This window comes from Cyclopterus lumpus, chromosome 24 (genome assembly GCF_009769545.1).
Source record: "Cyclopterus lumpus isolate fCycLum1 chromosome 24, fCycLum1.pri, whole genome shotgun sequence".
NCBI classification, from domain to species: Eukaryota; Metazoa; Chordata; class Actinopteri; order Perciformes; family Cyclopteridae; genus Cyclopterus; species Cyclopterus lumpus.
The window spans coordinates 20,415,825-20,438,045 of NC_046989.1; the positions used below are offsets into that span (position 1 = coordinate 20,415,825).

Here is a 22,221-nt window from a genome sequence, read left to right on the forward strand (position 1 = left end):
TGGGTTTTTTCTTTATTTGACAGAAGGCACACAGACTAGTCACAACTTAAAAAGCTCATGACGAACATGTTTGAAAGACTTTTGACTCCCCGAGTCACTGACATCCAGCCGTTACCCAGCCAGTCATTTACTCCCGTCTTCAAATGGTATTTGAATGAAATCATCTGCCAGTGGGATGAGATAATGACTTGTTTCCAGAGTTTAGAACATGGCAAAACAAGCCTAAAAAAAGAACAAATTGTAGGAACAAGTGAAACGGTTTCTCTTTAAAAAGGTGCTATTCAGATGAGTGAGTACATGCACTGCATGTCCTGTAGCCTACGGAGGGTTCTATGAACTAAACCTGGTTCCTTATCAAGAACCTCAGCCCCCCTCCACACACACACACACACACACACACACACACACAGCTGTGAGCAATAAGAAGCTTCCCACCCCCCACTCCTTCAGCATCAACCTTCTGAATGCGAGTTTACCGGACCCGGTTGGCTGGGCGGTGCACACACACGCACCGCACGCAGGCATCCTCTCGAACTCGTGGATGAACTTCAGCTGCATAATGGATTAACGCATCAGACAGATAGCAACAACGCACAGCACACTATGAACTCCAGATGTCAATGTATTGGAAGGAAACAGCCACCCACGACGGGATGACTCACAGTTTGAGGAGTTAGTGCGCGAGCGTCGGTGCGGACGGAGAGGTTCTGCGTGGGGCATGTCACTTCTTTCTGGTACTTAAAGCTCTTCAACGGTGTTTTATGGGGAAGAGAAGCGAGGAGCTCGAGCCGCCATAGGACTGACAGTTGCTGCGCGAGGCGCTGGTCCCAGATATGAGCGCGCGTGAGACCTCTGGCCGCTGGGGCGCATCTTCATAAAGTGCGACACTTTGAGACCGACAGACGCCGAAAGAAGTGCACTAGTCCGGAGTCCGAGCTGCGGAGAACCGGAGGAGCAGCAGGCCGCCGCCGCGTGTCCCCCGCCCCCCCTACCCCCCCTTAGCGCTGCTTCGGGGAGAAGAGTTGGAGAGCACGGTACACATCTTCTTCACAGGAAGCTTCCAGGAGTGAACATGTGTCAAGAGGTCGCGAGGAGATTCCCCACGCTGCTCCTCATCGTGTCGATGCTCCTCTTGAGCTCGGGGACGGGGTTTCCTACCAGACACAAGAAGGTTGCCCACAAGGTACGTGTCCTTCAGGTAGTCATTAGATGGTGCCTTTTCTTTAAAAAAAAAAACTTGTAAAATGGCAATACTTTATTGCGTAACATCATACCTTCATTAATGTCGACTGGTATTATTATTATTGTGTACTTTTTATACCAATGCTTTTGGCAACATTGTTTAACATTGTTTAAATCATCTAGTTTTTAAGAGCAAATTGCGATGTGTTTGAAAATAAAAATTTGCCATACTAATATTAAATATGCACACATATATACATATATAATAAGTTTTGGGTACTCGAGAATCAGGTGCCTTTTTAAGGAATTCTGAAAAATATGATGATAGTAATCCAACACATTCCATGTTTATTTGCTGGTCTTTCTTATAAAAGTTTGAAGTAAAGAAGTGAAACTCTAACCTGAAGGACATACTCTCCTCACCAGTATAGTAAGGTCTGCCAGCACTGGGCATACTGTGTAGCGTGAGGTGTGTTTATGGGAATGTTTATGTTGCACACGGACATATTTGGATATCAAAGCCTTTTAGAGTGTGTTTGGGTCAGAGTTCAGTTTTTGCCTTTGAACGCTCCTTCTTGTGTGGCCTCCCGTAGATTCCTTATTGGGACTCTCTCATCATCTGTGTGATTGATGTCAACGCAGAAACAGGGAGGGCGGAGGAAAAGGAAACGATTAGTGAGAAGACGAAAGAATCCCACTGTGACTGTTCATTTCATTCACCAAAAGGCTGCAGTGGTGACTCCGTGCCCTTGTTGGTGACCTGCTGTACGCGGTGGATGGAGAGGAGAGATTAGCAGAGGAAGAGAGGGGGGGGGGGGCTCAGTAAAGCGGGTGCCCAGTAACGAGAGGCTTATGTAACCAGAATAAGGCGAGCCCTAGTCGTCTCTCACACTGGTGCTTGGGTCAAGTGTCATTCATCTGATTGTTTACATTGGCTCTTTTTTGTGTTAATGTGGAATTTCCTGTTTTTGGTTTTACCCCCATCCCTCAGCGAAGAGGAGGAGTTTGTGTTGAAGTGGCCTCTTTTCTAAATATCTGGACCTGTTTGCCCTGACTGTTTTGTACCCCCACTTTCCACCCTGACCTCCACAACCTCACCCTGATTCCAACAGGCATGCATTTGTTGTCCCGCTTCCATTTTCTAAAGATGGCGATCAAAGAGCGTCCATAGTTTATTGTTCTGGTGTAATGGTTTGGAAACAGCCAAGTGCGAAGGCCTTTGATATCTGCGGGCACATAAATCAGGGCTGCCACACCGCCTGCCTTCCCAGCCTGCCCCCCCAACCCCACCGGATTCCGTCCCTGCTCATCACCTCATCACCCCATCCCGTCTCCCGACCTCCTCTCCCTGACCTGAATGTGTGACAGCATCAGCAGTAGCTATGACAGCAGCTCAAAATGGATCGAGTCGTTTTAGTTTAGTAGAAGGAGGACACAATGCACTGCCAAAGGGGTGGATTTAATGTTTGTCTCAGAGAGAAGCAGACTCCAGACCAGACCCAGGTCCCCCACTGCATCCAGATAGTCTAACTGTTAAACACACTGCATGCCATCAGCCATCGGGCCTTTGATCAGAAGCGCCCCACTACAGAGAGGAGGAGAGCAGGATCAGAGAGAACGAGGGGGAGGAAGAGAAGAGGAGAAGGAGGAGGAGGAGAGTGATATACAGGGCGAAAGAATACAGGATCCAGATGTGTAACAAGAGGCGATGAGGAGGGTGTGAAAGTATGTGGCCTCTCTAGTGACTCTGGACCCTCTGTGTTTGTGAGTGTGGAGGTGGAGGAGCATGTGTGAGAATGTTGGTGTGGAATACAGTCACTGCTGGTCAGATCTGACAGTGATGTACTCAGGCTGCTAATAACAGGCCAGTAACACGGTCAAAAGGAGCATCATGCTGGAGGATTTCTTCAATAAAGTGTATGAGTCACCAGACATTAGGTGTAACATGAGTACAGCAGGAGCATGGAGTTTTTATTGTTTGCTTAGAATTAGTTTTATAGATAGGCAATGCACAATGAGTTGGATTTTTAAGTTATTTAAAGAAATACAAACTAACCACATAATTACCTCAATGCAAAATTAGTTTCATTATAGATTGATCTGCGGATTCATTGATAAATAATTTAATATACTGCATAAAATGTCAGGCAATAATATAACATGTCCATTTCAGGTTCCCAGAGTCCAAGGTGACGTCTTCAAATGCCTTGTTTTGTCTGAACAACAGTCCAATACCCAAAAATACTGTTTTTACAATGGCACTAATCAGAGAAACAACACATTTTCAATTAGAAGCTTGTTTTGTCATGTTTGCTTGTAAAATGGACTAATCAATTATCACACTAGTTGGTGATTTATGTTTCTGTCCATCAGTTAATCGACTAATTGCTTCAGCTCTACAAACATTATATCCAGTACTGAAAAATATGCAGTAGAGACAAAGGCCACCATTTATCATGCTTGACAGGCATTATGTGTTCACATGCTTGAATTTGACCGACCACATAACTTCTTTATGGGACAATCACAAGCCGTCAGTGACAAGTACGCCCTGTTGGCCATACGTTTAAATTCATCAATCATTGATTCAGACAATTCTCCTCTTTAGGCCTCCAACTGCAAGTGGTTTGTTCTGAGCGGACCACAAACCGGCTCATGTCAAAACTCAAGGTCCAGTCCAATCATATGTTTGAGCCTATTCAGGATATAGACACGAGTGACCGACAGACCAGGGTCCATTAGAGGCATGGGTTTTGTTTCTTTATCAGTGTCCGTATGAAAAGATATGCGTCCTATTTAGCCATGAAATGCACACATGCACACTGGAGAATGAAAAATCTATTATATTCCTGATACACTACATATATCTACAATTCCCCACCGTTATAATGTCACCATTAATCACCATACATCTCAGAGATCAACTTTTATTCCTGCTGGGCTCAGTAACTGGAAAACCTGCAAGGTCAAATGAAGTGGCGGCCATAGTGGCGGCAGCACTGTAGGTTCAGACACGTTCGCACCAGCCCAGGGGTCCCACGCCTCCCAGGCCCTCTCATTAAAGCTAAAAGAGGATCTCTCTGGCACAGGCCCCTCTTTGTCCACAGCCTGGATGCCATGACTGTTGTGGGAAAAAAAGAAAAGAATGAAATGAACGAAGGCTGATTGGTCACTTGGCTGATTAGATGGATGCCTCAGGGCATCCATCTAATCAGCCTTGTGGAATTGCTGACCACGCTATAACATGCTAGATGGTTTAAAGGTCTCTTCCTGGAGACAGTGCACTAATTGTTTTTTCATCAAAGAGTCACTATAAATTGTAGTTGAATGTTTATTGTTTTATCATTAACCCTGATGTAGCCACTGGCTTTTAAATGTGGTTGAGTTGTTTGATTGATTATTTACGGTGGTGTCTGCACACCGTACATCAGGCTTTCAGGTATTTCCTGTCATCCATTTCGTCTCTTCATTATTCCGCTATGTTATTGTTTCTAAAATGTTTATCTTGTTCTACTTGTTCTTTCAGGCTCATGGCCACCAGATTCCCAGCGGTGGGGTCCAATATGGGCCTGGGGCTTTGGAGCAGCAGAACCAAGTCCAGAGTCTCCTGTCTGAGCCCCACAGTCACCAGAGGAGGTGGTCCCACCCCCAGCACCACTCTGTTGGTGTTCTTCCACAGCCTGAGCCTGAGGAGGAGACTAAACCCTTCGTCCTGGACCTCAAGAACTTTCCAGACCTGGCCAATGCTGACATCAACTCACAGAACCCCAACATACAGGTGAGTCTGGAGAGAGGAGTTTCTCAGACAGCCATATATATTATATCTGAAAGCTGCTCATTGCTCGTTGACTCCAGGGAAGGGAATAATACATTATATATCCATCTTCCAGCAGTAAAAGTTAACTAAGTCAAAAAGGCTCACTACAGACCACATGCTCCATGGCAGAGGCCAACAGGGATTCCATGCTTAATTGTTAGAGGAGACTAACTACAGCATCATCTATTTGCCAATTGGCACCACATTTGTCATGGTAACTCAGACATTATATCTACATGACCATCCCACTTGCAATAGCACAACGCATTAAGGAGATTTTTTTTGTCTGCAGTAGAAGCCCTGCATTTGAGGGATAGCTATAGAAAAACTGTATGGCACAACAAAGGTCTGAAGAAGTTGATTGTCCTGTCTCGAACTCGAGATTTCTGTTCCAAATAAAGTGACGATTGTGTAGGACGAGCAGCAAAAAAACTAATTTGCACACAATTCAAAATGACGGGGAAACTATGTAGATGCAAAGCAGCATGCCTTACATTTATTATTATTATTAAGATAAGATAAGATAAGATAATCCTTTATTAGTCCCTCAGTGGGGAAATTACAGGATTACAGCAGCATTGCTCACAGTAATAAGTAAAAAACAAGAAGTATAATAACAGAAATAAGATAAAAGAGTAAAAACAAGAAGAATATTATATATACAGACGGAGTAGAAATAGAATAAAGTGGATAAAGTGTATAAAATAAATAAGAAAATTAAAAAGTACTTAAACATATTAGTATTGCACCAGTGGGTGGGCTAGAGTGCTATTACATTATTCCTCTGGACCCACAGAATCCAGGAGAAAATAATGTAGTTTTTTAGATGTATGATTGAAAATGTCCAGGTTCCAGTATTACTGGGAGCAATACACCCACCAAGTGTGAAGTAGTAGATGCTCTATTGTTAGATTATGGCTTACATTTAAACCATTCATGTAAGCAAAACATTTATCCTTTTGTTGTGTTGAATGATCAATTTCCTAAATGTTTGACAAAACAGTCTTTCAGTCTAATCCTGACCCGGCTGCATATTTTGAACTATTAAATTAAAGTGTAATAAAGGGAAACAGGCTCTGTAATCATAAGTGTGAGCCATTAAGTCCTCATCATCTTCTAAATTGAAATCCTCTCCAACTCTGGTCTGTGTAATCAGGATGTGGTTAGAGGGATGTAATGACGTCTACAACAAGTACAGAAACCGATGAAATGCCCGATCATTTTTCATGTAACAAACTCTATATAGTCAACTCAGACAAATTAAAGCATTTCCAATCCTCATACATCTTTCCTAACTTTACAATTGATTTTAACAAGTCTAGTCTCCCTGTTGCCTGGTCACATCCGCTCAATGGGCCCTTGGAAGTATATAGCATGGAGGATGAGTCATATTGAGCTAATGAGAGGTAGTTCTCCAGAATAAATGCTCATATTCTCTCCCTGAGAGGATCACTTGGTTGGCTGAATACTCACGCTCACGTCTGGCTGGCTGACGTAGATCAGCGGGTTCACTTGCTAAAAAACTTCTCAGCCGATTTGCGTTAGCTAATTTCTTGAGAAGAGCACATTAGACCATGAGTTAATGCCACAATACCGAACAGTTCAATGGCTTGTTGTGTGTCATTGTCTTCTACTCCCTGTTAATAAGTCATTTCTAAGTTTAACAGTCAAGTTAAGATGTGTAGTCTTGGTTTGCTAGTTTAGACTAATAAGAGAGAGTTGTTAATCAAATCTTGATGATGTCCAAGATGAGATCAGGGCCACACATCAGAGTCCCTCTCTATTTCTGCGCAGGTAACCATTGAGGTGGTGGACGACCCTCAGATGGAGGTGGAGATGGACCTTGCCAAGGAAAAAGACTGGCTACCTTCTTCTTCCTCCTCACCCTCTTCCACCGTGGATTGGCTTGGAGGCAAGAAGCTTTTCTGGCCTCTTTTCTGGAGTTACACCGACAGCGATTCCAGCGAGGACAGCAACAGCAGGTCAGGCGTGGAGGAAACTGGCGAGGAAGAGGAGGAGGAGGAGGAGGAGGAGGATTATTCCCTGGACGGCAGCGAAGAGCCCTTACCCAGTGGAGTGGGCGGAGACTGGGATACACGTTGGAACGAAGGCTGGGATCCAGTGCAGAGCTACTATGGTAAGTTTGCCAACTGGTACACTGGCTGTCTGCTCGTACAGCTGCACAGCTCTTTTAGATATGACTTCATCAAAATGATTATGGCTTTTAGAAAACAAACTAAATGTATCCTGTGAGTCTTACCAAAGAACGAGAATGCAAATAGGGAAATACAATTACTGAATTTATCATATGAAAAAAGAGATAAAGATAATGGAAATATCTGGAAGGAGAGACAGAGAACTACAGAGTGGTGCATTATTACTGTCTTCACAATCAGAAAGAACCAAACGATGCCCGCGACCATTCGACCATCAGGACATTGTGGGTAATGCCTACTTTGAAGTTGACACTGGTCGTGCTGGCCGCAGAGGCCCGCCTTTTGAAGATGGGTCCCGATGCGCTCACTAATGGCAGCGTGAGGCCGGCACTGTTCCCTGGGACAAAACAGTCCTCTGCCTGTGGACAATTAGAGGGCAGATTTGGAACACAGAATAACAGGGGCCATTCGGCCGGCCCTTTTCATCCTTCCCAGAGACCCCATGCCCCCCCCCCCCCCCCCCCCCCCCCCCCCACCCCAGACTCTGGCGGCCCTAACTGCCTTCTGCGGCTCAGCCTTTAGAGCCAGTCCAAGAATTTCGGGGGGCTTTCAGGACTCTGCATATCTTTTACAGTTTGTTCCCCCTCTTAATTCTGCCTTCCTCTGGTGGGAAAACATGTTGTGTCTGAGCCTGCACAGACCACTTATTCATTGGTAAAGATGGTAAATAATTAGCGAGAAAGAGAACGGTGTACACAGGGACTGAAAAAGGAAAGTCTAACAGGCAAGGCAGTGTGTGAGCCGATCGGTGCGATTCCTAGTGTAGGTCATGGGCTCACCACAGCCTAAGGCTTTCATTCTTCAGAGATCTTTCACAGAAATACAAATCTGTGCATGATTGGTCTATTTGTGTTCAAACTTGTAATCTTAAAATGTGGTAGCAGGTGGCTCATTTTGGCTAGTTTTTACTCTTTAAGCTTCTCCTTCTTCATCCTACCAATATATATATATATATATATATATATATATATATATATATATATATATATATATATGAACTGTTGTGCATCTATTGCAGCCAGCAAAAGGCAACAATGCTTATTAAGTGGTCACATCTAAAGACTCAGTGAACATACATCAAGGATGTCTGCCTTGGCTTCTTCTGTAATTAGGACTCTCCTGAGACCTCATTCCCGTATGGCCACATGGCGACTTGGCCGCGCCCACAAAGTAAAATTGGGTGCTCGCTACACCCAAGCTGGTATTTCTGCACCCACCTCGCCTTTAATCAAGAATGACTTGTTTTCAATGTTATTAACAACACAAGGAAACATGGTGCGGAGGCGGACTGCCACAGCACAGCTTCTCTCTCTAATTTGACTGAGGCCTTCTTAAAAATAATATGGGTTAGCATGGGAAAGGTTGTCCAGTCCTGGAAAAGACTGTTGAAGTACATATTGAGGTCTCTTTAACACAAAACTGCCAGGTGCATCTATGAATTGTAATCTTCCTCTCATGATCTATCAATATGTACATTATAATGTGCTTTACAGAATCGGATTGAGATTTCATCGCAGTTCAAAGTACGTTTTGAAATGTAGCACAAGGCTAAGGCTGAGTTTGTGGCACTGACTTTCCTTTCCACAGAGAAGGAGACAGATGAGTGGACTCCCTGGTCTCCCTGTTCAGTGACATGTGGAAATGGTGAGAGGAAGAGGACTAAATCCTGTGGCTACTCCTGCACTCTGACAGAGGCCTCCAAGTGTGACCTGGAGCCTTGTCCTGGTGAGATTATATTTCCCTTTCAGGAGAGAAAAACAATAAGCCAAAACCAGAGTATTTAGATAGTTGTATTCTACTTTCCCAGCTGTTTTATTTAATCTACAGCTGATGTTTCCCTCTTCTTTTTGTAGGTGATGGCAACACTGTGGTAGAGCCTTTCCCCTTTGAGATGGAGAATGGCACAGAGCCATTTGGTACAGGTGAGTTTTTCTAATGGGACGTTCTCCATAACATCTTTCATTAGCTTAACAGATCACATCTTGAAGCTAATTTAACCCATTAACTGCAAGCTGTTACATATACTGTACAGTCCATCATTTTACAATCAAAGCCAGACAAATACAACAACATACTGTTGTTGTATTTGTCTCTGTTGCTAATGGATTCGTCATTATGGTAACACGCCACAGAGGAAAGTAGCACTGGCTTGCTCAATACTGTAACACAGATGTTTATAGATGCCAGATATAGGATCCAGACTTGACTAGAGTGGCCTCTGTTCGTGCGACAATAAACAACTGTAAAAAAACAAGCTCATGTATTCTTGCTGTCCTCTTTCCAATAGATGTGGACAGCTGTGAGAAGTGGCTCAACTGTAAGAGCGAGTTCCTCCAGAGGTACCTCCACCAGGTGTTGTCTGAGCTGCCCAGCTGTCCCTGCTCATACCCCTCTAAAGTGGCGTACACGGTAGTCAGTGTCTACGATGACAATCACGGCCGACAGTTCCGCTGGCGTGATGCCAGCGGCCCCAAGGAGCGCCTGGACATCTACAAGCCCTCAGCCCGTAGCTGCATCCGCTCAGCACTTTCCAGCGACTTGTCTACTCCCGCAGCGCAGCACTGTTGTTATGGCGATCGTGGTCGGCTGATCACGCGTGGGAAAGGTGCAGGAACGCCTAACCTGATCAGCACTGAGGTCTCACCTGAGCTGCACTTTAAAATTGATGTGCTGCCTTGGATTCTCTGCAAGGGAGACTGGAGTCGTTTCCATGCTGTACGGCCACCAAATAATGGATTGAGCTGCCCAGAAAACCCCTATGAAGACGTGTTCATGAATGAACTGGAAGAGGCCAGGGAGTACTGAGGGACCACAGCCAAAAATACCACTTCACTCAGAGAGTCAGGGGGCCCAATCCTAATTTGAGAGGAGACTTTTAAAAGTCATGAAATGTTACATCTGAACCATGTTGTGCATCATGCATTCACCGAGCACTGACACGGAGGAAATGTTGGTGGTTGGGGTATTTGTGGGGTTTAGGTGTGATGGTAAAGGGTGGCTGTCTCAAGTTAGGATTTAGCAGAGTGTCCTGATATCAGACTCAACTCAACTGAATTACAAGAATGAAAAAAAAAAGCAGTGCTCTCCCATCGCTTGCCAACCTGTTTTATATCTGGCATAATAAGGCCTCTCTCTTTATATTCACTCTCTCCTGGGTGTGTGTAAGCATGATGTCTCATACCTGCTTTTTGATGATGTCCTGGCGCTCTTGTGATTGACAATAGCAACATATGGTAAACATCCAGATCATGCTTCTTGTAAGTTTTACATTAAAAAATGTATACATGTGGGCTGGGTATATTAAGAAAGCAAACACATGCATGGGAAGAGTCCAACAGAAGAATATCCCAACTAAGCTGCTACGATATAACATCCTTCAGGTTTTACAAAGGCATTAAGGGGAACAATACGACAGGACATCGGGAAACCCAAAAGATGCCACATGCATTTACAATAATGTATATTTCAGCCATTCTTTTGGGACACTAAAATTAGTAATGTTAGAAGAATTTAGGATCTCAACCAGAGGTAAGCTAAAAGGATTTGAAACATTGTGCTGTCTGCTGAGAATTATGAGAATATCCAATTAGCATTAATGGTACTGGAACAGCACATTAGATAACACAATGTTTTGTCACACAGATTGATTTCACATGTTTCCTCGCATTTTGACAACAAGAAAGATATATGATCTGGGTGCCAAAGAGTTAACAATCAGACAATGGGTGCTTGTGTAAATCCAGCTCCCAAATCTCTGTGGTGCAAATGTAGGAAAGCGTCCTTTGTACGGTGAGTGGATTGTGCTCATAGATTTCTACAATATTCTCAGGGGGACTAACTGACCACAATAAACACATTTGTTAATTTACCTCGACATCCGAGCACTATTGGAACTAGTACAAAGTGTATTGGGTTGAAGGTTGGTAGAAGTGTATCGGATGTCTTATCCTGATTTTAATTGATTGCAACAGGTAATGCTTTTTGTGCAGTTTCAGAGAGCAGTTGGAACCCTTATAACTGAATAGTTGATGCATTGTGTGTGTGTGTGTGTGTGTGTGTGTGTGTGTGTGTGGTAGAAAGATGCCATTAATACGTAAACTGTTGGGTTAGTGTCTTTAGATTTATGAACATAACTTGATTGGATAGAAAGGACAGTACTAGTCAAATATTAAACCCTGAGAGGTCATACAGTTGGAGCCCTTACCCTGGCTAACATAGTGTGTAGGTTAAGGCAACATGGAAGTAGTCACCATTAGCAAATACCTCATAAGGTATAGTGTAAAAGAATGAAAAAATATGTTGAACCATAATTAGAATAGTTTTTAGTATTGTAGCAGTAACAGTTTGCACGTCACAGAGTGGCAGTGATGTTACATCTACATATTTTAAAATACTTTCAAATTCCAGGAACTGCCCTTTCTATCCAGTCTTATTCTATGGATGTTCACTCCAAACCTTTTTTTCAGGAATTCTGCCTCCAGATGTGTATATGCCAACACGCATTTACATTTTGTAATCACCGATCATTATAAAGGAAGGCACTTTATTTAATATATATATATATATATATATATATATATATATATATATATATATATATATATATATATATATATACACACACAAAAGATATATCAAAATCACTACTCATGTTGGCCATGTGTTGATGGTGTAGTGTTATTGTGAAGGGAAACGCGCCAGAAAGGCTGCATTGTTTTATGAAAGTGCATATATCAAGTGTTCTGTTGAGGAAAGCATGATCTTGTTGTGATTTCTAAATCTAATATTACATGGTGTTGTACAGTATTTATTTGTCTGTTCTCTTTTTTTAAGTTTGCTGAAGCTTTGAAATGTCTCTATACTCAACATGGTGCACTAATTTGACGGAGAAATAAAGGCACCCATTATCAAAAGGGAAACCACTTGCCACATATCACTTCATACAGAACATCAAGTGTCTTTTCTGTTCTACTTTGTACTGCAGTGCTTTATGAATGTGTTATTGCAATTATGCTAAAGAAATATATAAAGACCTTGCATTCATCATCTGACTCTTTAATATGCCGTTTCTTTTTCCATATTTTTTCAATACTGTGTAGTGGAGCCAATCATAGCATAGTATTGGAGAGCAACATTCCTTAAAACTCAAATGAGTTGTTTTACTCTTTATTGACGGACATTGCAACATTTTCCGTAACTTTCCTCTCCAACAAGACAGGTACAATGCAGCAAGCATTCCTTTGAGGTGCAAACATGTCACTTTCTTCTTTGCAGCAACAGGCTAAATATTAAGACATCCATTGGGGGGTACTGTACCAAGACCTGCCAGAAGGTGTGACAGAGCATTCAGGCTTCTATTTCCGGTAGTCCTACCACAAATGTTTGAATCCTCCTTCATGTCAGGATATTAGCAAAGAATTTTAAAGAATAGTTTGACATTTTGGGAAATGTGCTTATTTGCTCTCTTGCCGATAATTAGATGTACAGATTGATACCACTCAATTAAATTAAATTCAGTTTATTTTGTATAGCCCAGAATCACAAATTGCAAACTCCCCTCAGAGCTTTAAAATCCATACACGTACGACATCCCTGTCCCAGGACCTCACATCGGATCAGGAAACACTCCCCAAAAAACAGAAAAAACCCTTTCAGGGGAAAAAAGGGAAGAAACCTTCAGGAGAACAACAGAGGAGGATCCCTCTCCCTGATTCAGACACATGGGTATTACACAAGATATCCAATTCCTTTAAATGTCCATTCCCTTGTAAAGTGCATTAACAGTCAAAGTCAGACCATCAGGTTCCTGTATTCAGCGGTTAGCGTCCTGTCCACATAACTGAGCTGGTGGAAGCTGGTATGCTAAATTCTTTAACGATCCGTAAATATCATTTGTGGCTTTGTGTATTAGCATCTGCCTTCATGAGGAGGAGTAATGTGTATCAGGACAGGATTCAATTAAGAATCATGCATGATGTGTTAGCAGTGTGTGCAATCGCTGTTTAAACCAACAGCCTTCTTTGTTTACTCTGTTTTTATCGTCTCAATCCAACATTGGTTTTTTTTATAAAGTGAGTTCACATCCAGAAGTAAAAAGTCCAACTAACACTTTCTGTCAGTCTTCAAAACAATCATCCCAGCCTTTTTAATCCGTGCATGCTTCAGGATTTTTGTGAGAATTCATGAATATGACCTTCAGTTGTGGTTGTGACCCAAAGTGTTAGAGTCCAAGCAAGAGCACGGTGGATAGTAGTGTTGGCAAGAGATTCCCGTTGATTGAGGTTCCAGAAAGGACCAGCTGGATATCTAAATCATACAGAAGATTCCACAAAACTAGACAATAAAGTTCTGCTAATTCATAAATGAAACCTCTTAAGCCCCTGCATGCCTGCACCAACATCCTGTCCTGATACACATTACTCCTCCATCTCTATTGTGGTATCTAGGTTGATCTTTTTCTCCCATCATGTTGTCCGAGGCTATACTCTTTCCAGAGGATTTAATAACATTGAGCTTAAAGGTTCAAAGGGCAAGGTAATGCAAATCCATAGATTTAAGCAAGCCCAATACTCCATTTAGATACTTTAATTCCTGTAGGTCATGATGGGAGAAGCTTGGTTATGCGTTTACAATAGAACATTAGATTAAAAGAGAGACAGTTAGCAGAGGATGTACTCATGTTATGTGCAAGGAGATATTTATAAATACTTCTATCCATCCGTGTGGCGAGTATATTACATTACATTACATTTAGCTGACGCTTTTATCCAAATGCATGACTTATACACCGTAGAACTGCTACGGGAGCAATTTGGGGTTAAGTGTCTTGCTCAAGGACACAACTAGGGCTAGCGGAGGCGGGGATTGAACTGATTGAAAGACGGACCTGCTAACCACTGACCCACAGTCGCCCTAGAATATACTTTGGAATTAACACTAAGGAGCTTGGTAGGTATACTATGGTCCTTCAGTGACTCCTAAGTTGACTACAGAGTGCTGAGTGGAGGGAAGCCAGACACATGTGGACCACATTTCTTCTGCAGAATAACAGATAAATAACCTCAGATGTGCAGAGAGAGAGAATCCAGAAGAAAGAGGAAAAAAGAACATGAAAGAGAGAGATTTCAAAACTCTGTGGCTAAAAGATGTTATCTGAAATATTGACTGGCGCAAGAGTTACCGGGCGGCTGCTTTTGAAACCGGCTGAATACACTTCACAGTTTAAGGAGGGCATGTGTGTCATGTCACTGTGGTAGAAACTGAAGTTCAAGCCGACCATTGTATTTCAATCTAGCATGGATTGTTTCACATACAAAATGTGAAAAAATTAGATTATCATCCTAAATTCTGAAGGTACGCCTTGTGAATGTGTGTGTGTGATGTGATTCATTCCTTTAGTCATGGCTCTGGTGGCCCAGGCCCCGTGCCAGCGCTCGGTGGATACAAATCTGTTTACTTTTGTCGGCTGGCAGGAACATAACATTTCCTCTGGGTGTACTGCGGCTGGTTGACCAGCAAACAGCATACCCTTCAAGTCAGATCACTTGTGCTGAGGGTAACCCCGGCCTACGCTAACAAACATATACTCACACACTAACAAGGGTTCAACGTAGCCTTGAAAAACAGCCGTCATGGAAACACACATATTGCCTTGATGGTAACAAACAAACCCATACACATGCTTTAGCAGCTCTGCCTACATGACATGCCAGTGGATCGTATGATCTTATGGATTATCTGGAGGTCAGTTTATCCCATTCCTTGACCAGCCTGACACAGAGGAAGGCCTTGTTCTGAGATGATCAGCAAGACTAATCTCAAAATGGAGCCTCAACTCATAAGAGGAAGAAATCCAAGAGTTGTGGAGCACTTCGCAAAAAAAAACAAGTGTGTATTTCAGTTTAGTGCCACAGGTGATACAGGTGGTTACTATGTAAAATAATAACAAGACTAACAGCAGGAATGATGTTTTACCGTGTTCCCCATCTACACATGCTGGGGCTGATGGAAACACCATTAGTATTTTATCATCAGCCAAAGTACTGGTCAAATTCATATTTTGGCCCTATGTGGAATGAGAAGGGTTAACCAAAGTCAGAAGGATTCATCCTCTGTGGAGCATGAAAGTCTGTTCAAAATTCAATGACAATCCACCCGATAGGTGTAGGGATAATTCCGCCTGGAGCAAAATGGTGGACTGTCAGCACCATCAGCATCATCAGCACCATAGAGCCCCAAGCATGGCAAATGTACAAAACTATGACTGTGTTTATTCTCGTCTTACAAAAAACAAATTGCTCCTGTAGGCTGTTCCTGTGGTGAGGGAATGGGTGTGGTTGTTAGTTAGCCCTGATGGGCAGGTGGCAACCTGGCATGGTAGGGGATTCTAAGGGGAGTGTTTCCTGATCCGATGTGAGGTCCTGGGACAGGGATGTCGTATGTGTACAGATTGTAAAGCCCTCTGAGGGGAGTTTGTAATTTGTGATTTTGGGCTATACAAAAGTGTATGAATGGGTGTGAATGGGTGAATGATGACATGTGACTAGAAAAGCATTATACAAGTACATTCCATTTACCATTTAAATTCACTGGACAATATGTATGTTGTCTAATGTGAACATGCCCTTTATTCTTTAATATTCTTAATGCTCTTCAATCTTGCAGACCGAGAACAATAACACTCAACATCAATATCCTCAGAGGAGTCTGGATGACTGACATTCTTTGGTTGAACCAGACTCTACAAACTTTTTTGTTTACTCATGTCCAGTGGGAGTCTTAACCCCACCTTTCTGTTAATAATATAATCAAAAGAGCAGCCAACACAATATCTTTGCTAGCCAGCCAGCCATAACAACATCAAACAGCCCCGAGCCTCCAGCGTTTACACAGAGCCAAGACCATGGACCAAAAATATGATTGCTCCTTTATTTTAAGATAAGAATACAGACAAGCTTGAAGGTTATTGTGAACAATATCTACAGGTATGAAGCTGTCGCGGTCTGGGTTTTTGCGTCTTGTTTCCTGTTTTATTTTGAAGTAGTAGCTGCAGCAACATTAATTGAAGACAAACCAAGTGCAGAAAAAATACGGTTAGCAGAGCGAGTGTTGTAAGCAGGGGATGAGATGTGCAACAGCTGACACAGGTAGGGCGGAGATAAACCAAGGAGAGTTTTATAGATTAACAAGAACCAGTGAATTTTTCGACGCGTACACAAAGATGGCCAGTTTAGTGATGAATATAGAGTGCAGTGGTGTGTTCTGAAGGGAGCATTTGTTACAAACCGGATTGCAGAGTTGTAGAGAACATCAAGCTTTTGTAGCGAGCCCTTGCATGCTGATCTATAGAAGACATCCCCTTAATCAAACATGGGAAGGATGGTCATTTGTACGAGTGTTTTTTTAGCAGAGGTGGTGAAAGCAGAGCACATTCTGTAAAGGAACACCATTTTTGATTTGATTTTGGACTGCAGTTTATCAATGTGGATGGAGAAGGAGAGAGTATTGTCTAGCCAGATTCCTAAATATTTACATTCAGTAACCTGGTCTAGAGGAGTCCCATCAAGGGTAGATATGCTAGGGGCAATTAAGGGTGCACGCCCCTTCTTACCAAACCACATGATTTTGGTCTTAGAGGCATTTTGTTAGGGTTGTGTGGTGTGGAGGACCCAAACGCACGCTCACGCAGCAGACTTTAAGATTCAAAATGAGGATCTTTATTTCCCTAACGGATCGGGAAGGAAAAAACAGCAAAGAATAAAACAAACAAAACAATGATCAGAGTAGTCCAGCTGATCAGAAGAGAGTGTTCCCTCGCTGGAGCCGGGAGGGCAACTCAACCGAACTCTAGTCCTTGCTACCAACGGGATCGGTAGAGACCTGGTGATTCCCAACATGCAGTAAGGAACCAGAGTGGTGACCGGAATGATCTGACAACCCGCCAGGGAATACCATGGTCCTTAAAACAGCTGGCAGCACTTAGGGCAACGAGCCCCAGCTGAGCCAAAGGAGAGGGGCGTGGTAGTGGGCGGAAACCGGAGGTGGAGACTGTAGACTGACAAAAGCAAAACATTAAGCACACAACAACAAACCAGACAGGAGGGGAACAAAGAGGGGAGCCAACACTAACATCAGACAGGGATCCTAACACATTTAATTGTTGATGCAGACTAGAGAAAGCCTGTTGGATTTTATTGAAACTGTGCTGTAGCTTTTGACGGACTACGTCTGGAGAGGGGCCAATAGAGTAGAGGATTGTGTCATCTGCGTACAGATGGATGGATGAATCCACTACAGAACTTGCTATATTATTGATATAGATGGAGAAAAGAGTAGAGCCAAGAATTGATCCCTGAGGGACACCTTTGGTGACCGGGAGTGGCTGCGAGAGAAGTTGCTCTGCTCTAAAACATTGCACTCTGTCTGTAAGGTAGTTAGAGAACCAAGACAAGGAGGTCCCCGTGACTCCAATATGACTGAGCCTGTCAATGTGAACAGAGTGATGTACTGTATCAAAGGCTTTGGCTAGATCTATAAAAATTGCAGCACAAAACATCTTTGAGTCCAAGGCAGAAATGATGTCATTAAGGACTTTAAGGGTCCTGTTTTATCCTTAGATGATCGCCCTGCATGGAACCTATTTTTTTGTGATTCCTCTGTTTTTTCTGAAAGGAATAAAGTTTCTTTTGCACCATTGTCAGTATTTGGGTCCTCTCTCTCTCACTACAACAGTCGTGACGGAACGAACCGACCATCATGGACTCAGCCTTCGACCGTTATGTTGCACTTTTTATTGGATCCTGCCTGTTTTCTGGTGGGCTTCGTGATAAGAGAGGTTGATTGTTCAGGGTCAAGGTGGACCCTGACCCGTTCGAGGGGACCCACCTGGCTTATGGTGGGCCTCGTAGCATCAGGGGCAAGGTTCGCACCTCCGCAGCCCCGGAGCTGAGGGCCCGAACCTCCGGACTGCGACGGGTTCCAGTTGCCGCTTCAGGACTGCGTCGGGTTCTGGCTGCCGCTTCCAAACGCCGTCAGGTTCCCGCTTCCGTGCCCCAGCCCAAGTTGGTTCACGCGTTTGTTACTTCTAGACTAGATTACTGCAATTCCATATCAGGCTGCTCTAATAAGTGCATCTGAGTTGTGAGTCCACTGACTTCTGGGACTTCCTGTATCTTGCTGAGTATAATCTTTAAAGAGGTTCTCTGCTATATTACTACTGTATCTGCTGTATTTAGGTATACTAGAATGCTAGTCTGTACTGTCTTTCTAATTTGAAACATTTTGAACTGTGATTTCTTGCTTTTTTACACAAGTGACTGAAAAGGCAACAAAACCAGCTAGGATTTAATTATTTGTTCTGTAATCCAAATCTACTAGGGACTAAACTATTTCTACTTTCTACTTTGAGGTAAACAGACCTTTGACCTTAATCAGTTTGGCAAGAATTTCACATTCTAGCAAAACTGAAACTTCACTGGTGGCAAAGAATCCCCTGCCTGAGTGCCGACTCATACCAGTATCGATAAGTGGGCAATTCCTTCAACGACCTGAGGGCGGGCTTGACACTGCTGTAGCTAATTATCGCCAACTCTGGTGTAAAACCAGGTGGGGGCTTGAAGCGTCAGCTGAAGCATCAGGAAGACTCCTCGTATGAAGACTCGGAGGATAAAGACCTAGGAGTCTTTCATTGGAGTCTTCGGTGGTGGCTGAGTATAAACATTTCCCTGTGAAAATGTGTTTTCTTTCCATACCAGTGTGCACATCTACTCGTAGATACTATAGACCGCGGACTCATTCACACATGCATCAAAATCCCTACTCTTTTATTTATCCCACCCGCTCCACACAGACCCAGCGCCTCGTCACAGCGCCAAGCCACTTTGTTGACTACTTCACAAAAAAGATAGACGACATACGCTCCTCATTTACCCGTCAAGACTGAACTTCTCCTCCTTCCAGGAAAACGCTCTCCCACCCACGACCTGACTATTACCTTCAACAACTCAGTGTTGGCTCCAACTCCGAGTGCCAGGAACCTCGGTGTGACACTCAACAGTCAACTCTCCCTGACTGCCAACATTACCGCAACAACACGCTCCTGTAGGTACATGCTGTACAACATCAGGAGAATACGACCTCTTCTCACTCAGAAGGCGGCACATGTTCTGGTCCAGGCTCTGGTCATCTCATGGCTAGACTACTGTAACTCCCTCCTGGCAGGTCTACCTGCTAATGCCATTCGACCTCTACAGCTCATCCAGAATGCAGCTGCTCAACTGGTCTTCAACCTCCCGAAATTTACCCACACTACTCTGCTCCTCCGCGACCTTCACTGGTTACCGGTGGCCGCCCGCATCTGCTTCAAAACATTGGTACTTGTGTACCGTGCTGCAAACAGATCGGGTCCGGTCTACATCCAGAACATGGTCAAACCGTACACCCCAGCCCGTTCACTTCGCTCGACTTCTGCCAATCGGCTTGTAGCTCCTTCACTTCGAGCTAAACACTCAACAAAGTCACGACTGTTTGCTGTGCTGGCTCCTCATTGGTGGAACGAGCTCCCCATTGACATCAGGACAGCAGAAAGTCTCTACATCTTCCGTCGCAAACTAAAAACACATCTTTTTCGACTATACCTTGAATAGGGAAGGTAGTGCCGTAGTAGCACTTTAGTAGCACTTAAATGTCCCTTACCGATAGCACTTTGTTGTTTAACTTTATTGAAGAAATTGTACTTGCTTAATTCTTGTTGTTCTGAGTTTGGACTCATGGTTTAATGACAAGTCGCTTTGGATAAAAGCATCAGCTAAATGACATGTAATGTAATGTAATGTAATAAGTCTCTTAAATCCCTCCAGTTGATCCAGAATGCTGCAGCTCGTGTACTAACAAAAACTAAGAAAAGAGATCACATGACTCCTGTATTAGCTGCTCTGCAATGGCTCCCTGTAAAATCAAGAATCACATTTAAAATTCTTCTCCTCACCTACAAAGCCTTGATTGGTGATGCACCATCATATCTTAAGGAGCTTGTAGTACCATATTACCCCACTAGAGAGCTGCGCTCACTAAATGCGGGGCTACTTGTGGTTCCTAGAGTCCTAAAAAGTAGGATGGGAGCAAGAGCCTTCAGTTATCAAGCTCCTCTTTTATGGAACCAGCTTCTACTTTCAGTCCGGGAGGCAGACACAGTCATCACATTTAACAGTAGACATAAGACTTTCCTTTTAGCGCTTATAGTTAGGGCTGAATCAGGTTTGCCCTGGTCCAGCCCTGAGATATGCTGCTATAGGCTGCTGGGGGACGTTTTATGATACACTGAGCTCCGATCTTCTCTCTCGCCTTATGGATGAATTTACATCTCTCCATTGCACCTTACTGCTTCCTCCCCGGAGTCTTTGTGACTTCTCGTCTCATAGGGTCCATTGGACCTGGCTGTGTCTGAAGCTGGTCCCGGGCCCTTGCCCCTGCTTCCTGCATCCATCCTCTGGCCTAGACCTGGCCTCCTTCCCAATGGCCCTGCCTCCTTCTTGGTGCCTCCTGCCTCAAAGGCCAACCTCATTGGTCTTCCTCCGTGGCCCCGCCTCCTGCCATAGCCCTGCTGATGCCCCCCCACCTCTTTCTCCTTCTGTTTCATAGATTGTGAAAATCTGGATCGTGGTCCATGCCTACTAATTATTCATCATTTCTGACATATTCATTGAATGTGTAACTCTGTAACGCTGTTCATCTGGTCACATGACATCTATTGCTTCTGTCCATTCCAGGGAGAGGGATCCTCCTCTGTTGCTCTCCAGGAGGTTTATTCCCTTTTTCCCTGTGAAAAGTTTTTTTCTATTCTTTGGGAGTGTTTCCTGATCCGATGTGATCGTATGTGTACAATTGTAAAGCCCTCTGAGGCCAATTTTTTATTTGTGATTTTGGGATATACAAAATAAACTGAATTTAATTGAATAATAAATTCAATAACATCTGGATGACTATGGATGTGTTGAGAACATTTCGGACCACATCCAAACATCTTAACTGTAACAATTCAGTGAAGTAAAAAAAAAGAAGGTACTAGAACTTAATTCCAGACAATGTCTGAGGCATATGTTTTCAGGATGTCTCTGACTCTAATCAAAGTGAAAATCAATAAGGTTTACTGTTCCAATTGAGAGATTTTTCAAAGTAAAAGTCTAAAATGTTTACGATCAAAAAGCTAACTTCGCCAAAACCCTCGCTCGCTCCCGATCTGGTCCGTTTGCATGTGTTTACCATGAATGTCAGTATATATGCACACACACATGTCAGTGTCTGCTGATTTGACCACGGAGATCCGAGTGAGATATTGTCCTGCACGAATGATGGAAACTAAAATGGACCGAATTCTGGTTCAAATGTACACTACACAAGCCTGTTTTGACACCAGAAAGCATCATAATCTGTGTTGTTTTCCTTTTGAGTTCATGTTCTCAATGAAAAAACATAGGAGAATACTGAACATTCAAGAAACTGACATAGAGCACCCCCTGCTGGTCACAACTAAGTATACATACCTCAGGGTACCGTCAGCTACTCTGTTATACATCTGAAACACTTGTGAGATCTCAAAGCTTTGTTTGCAATCTGACATTTGACATTTTAATTCTCGAATCACATTTGTTGTAAGGCAATACGTTATTTTCATGAACGATTATTATCCAGACCATTTTCCCAATTATTGATTAATTGATGAATTGTTTGTTTAATAAAATGTATTTGTAAAATATGATATTTTACCACGGACAATTTATAACTGCAATCCAAAAGCAAAATATATGCTGATGATCATCATAGAAGGCATGTTAGAAGTTGGTACCGGTGAATTTGGGATATTTTAAGAAAACTTATAAATGAATAATAGATTATCAAAATGGTTGCCATTTACTAGTCAATGCAATTGGTAATACATTATACAAAATAATAATACTAGTTGATCTGCAGGGTTAAACCATTACATCAACATTAACACAAACTCCTGAT

The 22,221-nt window shown here is 43.1% G+C and overlaps 1 protein-coding gene across 1 annotated transcript; it reads left to right on the plus strand.

The window, feature by feature from the left end:
* Positions 1–564: 564 nt before the first annotated feature.
* On the plus strand, positions 565–11,743 carry ism2b (isthmin 2b). Its single transcript, XM_034527671.1, has 6 exons — positions 565–1,183; positions 4,709–4,960; positions 6,794–7,136; positions 8,803–8,940; positions 9,069–9,137; positions 9,503–11,743. Exons 1-6 carry the CDS (start codon positions 1,073–1,075, stop codon positions 10,018–10,020), a joined length of 1,431 nt encoding a protein of 476 aa, XP_034383562.1. The 5' UTR covers positions 565–1,072; the 3' UTR covers positions 10,021–11,743.
* Positions 11,744–22,221: the final 10,478 nt, after the last annotated feature.

Excerpts from the sequence above, each read along its gene's own strand:
- ism2b (XM_034527671.1), top strand. The coding sequence starts at position 1,073 with ATGTGTCAAGAGGTCGCGAGGAGATTCCCCACGCTGCTCCTCATCGTG. Across the intron at positions 4,961-6,793 it reads CACAGAACCCCAACATACAG|GTAACCATTGAGGTGGTGGA; the intron begins GTGAGTCTGGAG and ends ATTTCTGCGCAG. Across the intron at positions 7,137-8,802 it reads TCCAGTGCAGAGCTACTATG|AGAAGGAGACAGATGAGTGG; the intron begins GTAAGTTTGCCA and ends TCCTTTCCACAG.